General features: G+C 47.1%; 1 protein-coding gene across 1 annotated transcript; it reads left to right on the forward strand.

Annotated features, from left to right (window-relative positions):
- Positions 1–1,339: 1,339 nt before the first annotated feature.
- On the forward strand, positions 1,340–3,691 carry LOC125552132 (heat shock cognate 70 kDa protein 2-like). The gene is made up of 2 exons (XM_048715614.1): positions 1,340–1,673; positions 1,794–3,691. The coding sequence occupies exons 1-2, from the start codon at positions 1,460–1,462 to the stop codon at positions 3,533–3,535; spliced, it is 1,956 nt and encodes a 651-aa protein (XP_048571571.1). The 5' UTR covers positions 1,340–1,459; the 3' UTR covers positions 3,536–3,691.
- The last annotated feature ends 4,344 nt before the right edge of the window (positions 3,692–8,035 follow it).

Raw genomic sequence — 8,035 nt, forward strand, 5'->3', positions numbered from 1 at the left:
TGCATGGAAACATTTTATAGGCATTTCAAGCTTTGGAGGCATTCAAGGTTCAACACAATGGCAAGTGCTTCAACCTCTCCCATTGTTGTCGGGTCATCAAGGACGAAGAGAAGTTCAAGGCGCAATATGCCGCCCTCAAGGCACGTGGGGGGAAGAATGCCATGGAGGATGTTGGGGAGGGCGAGCCGGCACGGCCGAGGGGGAAGACCAACTCCAAGAAGGAGGACAAGCGAGATGCGGCCACCAACGCTTTGATCGCAAGCATGAACGGCATGATTAACAAGAAGGACTCAAGGGAGGAGGAGCGCCGACGTTTCAAGGCGGAGCAAATGATGCTTTCATGGAGATCCAAAGGAGAAGGCTTGATCTTGACACCGAGAAGCAAGCCAAGATGTTCGAGCTCGAGGCGAAGAAGCAAGCCAAGATGCTAGAGATCGAGGCCGTCAACGCCAAGACAAAAGCGAAAGAAGTGGCTCTTGCAAGCATGATGACCGGGGTGGAGATTATGAAGGTGGATCTCAACACCGTGTCGCCAAGGAAGAGGCCGTGGTTCGAGAAGATGCAGGCCGACAAGCTCAAATTCGACGACAAATGATCTATGGCGTTGAGGGACATCTTTTTTGTATGCCGGCTGGTGTGCCGGCATGACCACGGTCGCCGCGATGGCGTGGTCGAACTCAAGTCCCACCTTTTTTTGTGTGTTGGCATGTGTGCTGACCGGCTGGCGAGTGCGCCAGTATGAACTGTGGTATTTTCTGAAGCCGGCATGGTGCCAACATGAGACATGGCCGCTGGCATGATCGGCCGCGAGCCTTTTTTATTTAAAAATTAAATGCAGACATGAAATGGGTCGGCACATTGGCGCATTGCCGACCCAAATGCAAAACTGAATGGATGCCGGACGAGCGACCAATCTAAACAAACAAAAAACAGACAAATGCACCGTCTGTTCGGGTCGTTTCATTAAAGTTGCTCTAAGGCCTTCACCCCAACCTGCTTAGGTCAAAATTGGCGGCACCTCCGGCGTCTCAAACGGCCTGGAAACCTGTACACCCCATTGTAGCCACGAACCAATCGATGCCTTCCAACTAAGGCCACAAGTCTGGAACAAAAGGTAGGAATGTCTCCACCTGCCAGTCTCCAGAACCTTCCCGCGCTCTCCAGAACCCAAACCCCACACCCTGGAGCCGAGTCCAACTCCGCCACGACTCGCCCGTCCCCACCCCCGCGGTTTCCTCCTGTCCGTCCAGATCGCATCCGACGGCCGCGGCCACCCAAGGAACATTCTAGAGCCCATCCGCGGCCGCGGCACCACAACCTTTTAAATCCAACCGCGTGTCGCCTCTCTGCCTCGTACACCACCTATTCTCCCTCCCTACCCGCGTGCTCCGCTCCAAGATCCAACCAATCCCGCAATTCCCTTCGAGGTTGTTTCTCCGCTCGACTTGTCGACGAGATCATGGCCGGAAAAGGAGACGGGCCGGCGATCGGCATCGACCTCGGCACGACCTACTCCTGCGTCGGCGTCTGGCAGCATGACCGGGTGGAGATCATCGCCAACGACCAGGGCAACCGCACCACGCCGTCCTATGTCGCCTTCACCGACACCGAGCGGCTCATCGGCGACGCCGCCAAGAACCAGGTCGCCATGAACCCGATCAACACCGTCTTCGGTAAGCACATCCCTCTGTTATGCTCTGATCTGTTCTAGTCCTCTGTTTTCATGTCGTTGGCAGATCGAGATCCGTGTGGCACAGATCTAAACGAGCCCGTGTCCTGTTGTTTGTTTGCAGATGCGAAGCGGCTCATCGGCCGGCGTTTCTCGGACTCGTCGGTGCAGAGCGACGCCAAGCTGTGGCCGTTCAAGGTGATCCCCGGCCCCGCTGACAAGCCGATGATCGGGGTACAGTACAGAGGCGAGGACAAGCAGTTCTCGGCCGAGGAGATCTCCTCCATGGTGCTCAACAAGATGAAGGAGACGGCCGAGGCCTACCTCGGCACAACCATCAAGAACGCAGTCGTCACCGTCCCCGCCTACTTCAACGACTCCCAGCGCCAGGCCACCAAGGATGCAGGCGTCATCTCTGGCCTCAACGTCATGCGGATCATCAACGAGCCTACCGCCGCCGCCATCGCCTACGGTCTTGACAAGAAGTCCACCAGCGTCGGCGAGAAGAACGTGCTCATCTTTGATCTCGGCGGCGGTACCTTCGATGTCTCCCTCCTCACCATTGAGGAGGGTATCTTCGAGGTCAAGGCCACTGCCGGAGACACCCACCTGGGAGGCGAGGACTTCGACAACCGGATGGTCAATCACTTCGTGCAGGAATTCAAGAGGAAGAACAAGAAGGACATCAGCGGCAACCCGAGGGCGCTCCGGCGGCTCAGGACAGCGTGCGAGAGGGCGAAGAGGACACTCTCCTCCACCGCCCAGACCACCATCGAGATCGATTCCCTCTTCGAGGGCATCGACTTCTACACTACCATCACCCGCGCCCGGTTCGAGGAGCTCAACATGGACCTCTTCCGCAAGTGCATGGAGCCCGTTGAGAAGTGCCTCCGGGACGCCAAGATGGACAAGAGCACCGTGCACGACGTTGTCCTCGTCGGAGGATCCACACGTATCCCCCGTGTGCAGCAGCTCCTCCAGGACTTCTTTAACGGGAAGGAGCTCTGCAAGAGCATCAACCCTGACGAGGCCGTCGCGTACGGAGCCGCCGTTCAGGCTGCCATCCTCACTGGCGAGGGCAACGAGAAGGTGCAGGACTTGCTCCTGCTTGACGTCACGCCGCTCTCGCAGGGCCTGGAGACGGCCGGAGGCGTCATGACCGTGCTGATCCCTAGGAACACGACAATCCCCACCAAGAAGGAGCAGGTCTTCTCCACCTACTCTGACAACCAGCCCGGCGTGCTCATCCAGGTGTATGAGGGCGAGAGGGCGAGGACCAAGGACAACAACCTGCTCGGCAAGTTCGAGCTCTCTGGGATCCCACCGGCGCCCAGGGGTGTCCCCCAGATCACCGTGTGCTTTGACATTGATGCCAACGGTATCCTGAACGTCTCGGCGGAGGACAAGACCACTGGGCAGAAGAACAAGATCACAATTACCAACGACAAGGGGCGTCTGAGCAAGGAGGACATCGAGAAGATGGTGCAGGAGGCCGAGAAGTACAAGGCTGAGGACGAGGAGCACAAGAAGAAGGTGGACTCCAAGAACGCCCTGGAGAACTACGCTTACAACATGCGTAACACCATCAAGGATGACAAGATCGCCTCCAAGCTTCCCGAGGCCGACAAGAAGAAGATCGAGGATGCTATTGACGGTGCCATCACCTGGCTCGACAACAACCAGCTCGCTGAGGCTGAAGAGTTTGATGACAAGATGAAAGAGCTGGAGGGCATTTGCAACCCCATCATCGCCAAGATGTACCAGGGTGCCGGCGCTGAAATGCCTGGTGGTATGGATGAGGATGCTCCGGCCAGTGCCGCAGGCGGCAGCAGCGGCCCAGGGCCCAAGATTGAGGAGGTCGACTAAATGATAGATTTAGATCGCCTACTATTCTATACTTTAATAATGTGTCTTCCATTGTACGGTGGATTCTAGTATCGTTCTGCAATTTTTCGTTCAGGCATATATACATTGCCCCATCTTATGTTTAAGTTGATATTGAAACATGATTATTTAGTACTACTCCCTCCGTCACAGTTTAGAAGGGCACAGTTAAATTTGCGTGCGTTTCCATAATAGACAAGGTTTAGGGCGCATTGTATTTATTTCTAATAGCTAATTAGTACTCCGATATACTATTTCTATATGCATGTATAGTGTGAATGCTATTTTTTAGCCCATCTCACAACCAATAGATAACCACCTAGGTTCCAGAGAATTTCCAAGCGCGCTTTCTAAACCGTGGCGGAGGTAGTACTAGAAGACAGTATACTTGGTTATCTGCAGTTATTTCACATTTATTTATCTTTGATTGAATGTCTGGTTGCTGAACTTAGCCTGTCATGAATCTCTAGTTGCTACAATCGCTTTAGAAGAGGTTTCATTGCAACTAGTATGGACTGTGGAGCAATTGTTTCTAGATGATCAAATGCCTTTCTAAAACGTTCGGGCTGGGTATTTTTTTTAGAACCAATTTCTTCATTATTTATTATTGGCCGTTTGACAAGCTGTTCATTATTCTAGCATTGCAAGATATCCCGTGAAAGTAAACATTTGTCATGTGAAATAGATGTTGCAAGTTTAGCTCAGCACATTACACGATTACCACATAACTATGCAAATGCCCACAATTTTCAACTGTGTTTAATAGGTTATATTAATAGGGGATAAGAACCTAGATTTTTTTTTCTGTTAGTCGATGGTCAAAACTTGGAGAAGCTGCTTTCTAATTGTTCTGAGTTGCAGACAATGAGAACTGAGAAGTTTTAATTTTCTTTTTTGTTTATTTCGACTTGTGTTGCTGTCTGTAAAAGAAATTCTTAATCCCGAGATAGTTGGAATGAGTATTGTTGCTAAATTTCATAGAAAGGTTGTTGGCTGCCATTCTTTGGACCAATGCATCTGTTTCTTGTGCTCAAGCTCTTTTTTACCTGATGAGATTCTATCAAGTATTCTGTGGATAGTTGGGAACACAGACAATTCTACATTACTTGAAAAGGTATTGTACTGAATTTGTATATGCAACTTGTTGTGACTAATCCGTAGAGTTGGTCCTCACAACTTCGGTGATTTCTCTTCTTCTAAAATTAAATTTAAATTTTGACATATATGGACACGTTATGTTTCTTTTGTAGGGCTTTTGTAACAAAAAAATTGTCTTAATCATCTTACTCATTCTTCTATACATGATGGTTAGGCATATGTGTTGCGTTTGTCTGCTCAACTCGTTTATCAGTTCACCATACCCTGACTCGAATAATTTCTATTGACTGTTTCATCTTCCCAAACACTTATTATATGGTCCAGTCTTATTCATTGCTACCATATCCAGGTTATCCAAACAGTGTTAGAATTATCCTTTGTCAGAGTGAGGTCCAATTTTTTTTCATGGCAATTGCTTGGTTCTCTTCTGTGAAAATTCTTCTCTTAGCAATTTTATCAAAATTTTAGCTGCAGAGGCCTTATGGTCTTTTGAACTAGCATCTACTCCCGAGCATATTGAATGTGATAACGTTTTATATTATGGGACGGAGGGAGTATTTGCTTATCGGTCTACAATAACTTTTATTTTCGGGGATGCGGTCTGCACCCGAGGTGATCAGTAAATTCGTTTAAAATAGTAAAAGAATTCAAAAAATCTGATTTTTTTGTGATGCTAGATGCTTATGTGTGCGAAGCTCGTGTCAAATTTCGTGGAGTTTGGACATTTCAGTGGCTCTCAGCAAAAAAGACAAATTTTAGGACAGTAAGAAAGTTTACTGTTCACGTATTGTTTTGACCGATTTTGTCTTTTTTGCTATGAACTCCTCAGATGTCCCAACAAGCTGAAATTTGGCAAGAACATCACGCACTGTAACATCTTCCACCTAAAAAAATTCAGAATTTTTTAAAGTTTTTTTAGTATTACTCTCTCAATTCCACAATGTAGTGCTTCCTCTATCCACGTGCTTCAACTTTGACCGTAAATTTAACTACCAAGACCGATTGCGGCGGGAGCAAAAATTATATCAGTGAATTCGTATTCGAAAAAAGTTTTCAATTATATAATTTTTTTCTCCCGCTGCAGTTGGTCTCGTTGGTTAAATTTATGGTCAAAGTTGGACCTCGGGAAGCGCGGGCACACTATATTTTGGAATGAAGGGAGTATTTAGTATTTACTGTTCACGGGGTGCAGACGAGCCTGAGCACCGAATTGAATATCTTTTCCTTTATTTTTCCACAATCCTACTGTAAAACTATTGTTGCCTGTTGTTATGTGTAATATGATTCGGTTGAAATTGTCAGCCCAGCTGAACTATCACAACTACTTTCATCTTATTATACTATCGTCCAGCTGAAAAATTCCCATCCTCTACATTTGCATATGTTCACCTGTTTGGCAGTTTCTTATGTGAGTTACTGGGTGCAGAGCATTGACTTCATATCAACTGTCATCGATGATCAAGATGTGATTGCCATGCTTATCCAGCCCTTGCTTAAAGTGGGTTTAGTTGACCGTGCTATTGGGTTACCAACAACTGAGATTGAAAGATCACCAATGAGAAGCTAGACAAGTATGTTGAATTCATGAATTGAAATTCGGTAAGATTCTCATTTATAAAAATTATCTATTGCAGATTTTGAATTGTTATTGTTCAAAGGTATCAAGGAAGCTTCTCATGTGCATTTTGACAAATTTTCTTTAGTTCAAGAATTTCCAATTGTCAAATCTAATGAAGCTCATCAACTATACGCATTTAGCTCTGTAATCTGTTTAAGTAGTGCCTCTTTGATTCACAGGATTCTGAAATGCAGCAACAGTTAAAGGTATATGTCAGTGTCATGCCATCTTGAATCATATAGGATTGTATACCTCATGAATTTGCACCAAAGGCTTTTTGATTACACCATATGATAAGATCTTTCCAAGAGGTTGGAGTAGATGGAAAGTGTCCTATAAAATATAGTGCAAAGAAATCCTTAGGAGTTAGGAAATATTCCTATGGATTGCTCAGTCATACGTATACATTCATAGGAAACACACCTAAGGGCCTGTTTGGATATGCGGTATTTCTCTAGAGATTTATGGGTTGAATGCTGAAGCTCCCAAGACAGCTGTGCAAGCAATTCTCAAGGATTTGAATCCTTTACAGTCCCGTTTAAGGTCCTTGTTTTAAAGGGCGTGCTATGCGTCCGCCGGAAAGATAGGCCGGGTTGCGAGCTGTCAGATCTGGCGCATCGAGTGGCTGAGTGACACCTTCGCCATTGCAACACAGGTCTTGTTACAGAAATTTTGCAACAGAGGTCCAGTTGCAGAAAAGTTTTGCAACAAAGGTCCTGTTGCAGAATTTTTTTCGCAACAGAAATCTTGTTGCAGATTTTTTTTTGCAACAAAGATATTGTTACAGATTTTTTGCAACGGAGCTCTTGTTGTAGATTTTTTTTTTTGCAACAAAGATCTTGTTGCAGGAAAACACCCGAGAAGAGAATCAGAGAGAGGGCCATGGGTGGAGAGAGAGGTGCGTAAGGAGAGAGGAGGGAAGGGGAAAGGGGCTCGCAGCGGAGTGCCATGGGAGATCGTTCGGGGAAGAGAGGGCTAAGGAGAGAGGAGGACGAAAGGAGAAAGGGGGTCGGCGGCGGCGTCCTCTGGCGCGGCGGAGATCGTGCGCGCATCTGTTGCGTGGCTGAGTGGTGGCGGCTCTAGATGAAAGTCGGGAGGGAGAAAGTGAAGATTGGCTGCTGTTGAGAAACAAGTGATTGGCTGCTGAGAGAGAAGAGCGGCAAGATAGATTTTTTGGAGACGGATACCTGAGGAGATAAGGTTCAGCAACGATGTGACTCACGGGGACATGCGTCAAGCAGCCGAAGCGGTCGACGCACAGGCTTAATCAGCCGGCTGACAGGAAGCTTTTCCCTTGTTTTGAAGAGATCCTTACAGCTTCATGTAGAATATTTGTTATATTCCATGTCTTCTAGGCAAAGTTTAGGTCCTTAACTATGTTCTGAGATGCGGCCTTTTTTTTTCATATTACGGTCTGAGCATTATAAATTTCTTACATTCCCCACTTCCTGTTTTTGATTTAATAGGATTGTGGCTGCATCTCTCTGTCACTGCCATAACCCATTCTTAGTTCCTGAATTTTGAATTAATAACCCGGGACAGTAATGCTTACCTTCTGCTGAACACGTTTCAGGTCGGATTCTCTTGATTTGATCCTTCACTTTATGGAGGAATTATCATCAGCTATACACAGTGTTTCAGAGGCAACGTCATCAGAGTGACCGGCTGATTAAAGTGTTACTCCCTCCGTTTGAAAATAAGTGACGCTGTTTTAGTAAGGCAGTAGTTAGCATGATCAAGTCACCTGATAAACATTTTGGGCATAA

This window comes from Triticum urartu, chromosome 4, assembly GCF_003073215.2.
Source record: "Triticum urartu cultivar G1812 chromosome 4, Tu2.1, whole genome shotgun sequence".
In the NCBI taxonomy this organism is placed as follows: domain Eukaryota; kingdom Viridiplantae; phylum Streptophyta; class Magnoliopsida; order Poales; family Poaceae; genus Triticum; species Triticum urartu.

What these genes read in the sequence shown, in the direction of transcription:
- LOC125552132 (XM_048715614.1), top strand. Translation starts at nt 1,460, where the DNA reads ATGGCCGGAAAAGGAGACGGGCCGGCGATCGGCATCGACCTCGGCACG. An exon ending in CCCGATCAACACCGTCTTCG is followed by an intron (nt 1,674 to 1,793) that starts GTAAGCACATCC and finishes GTTTGTTTGCAG; the next exon opens with ATGCGAAGCGGCTCATCGGC.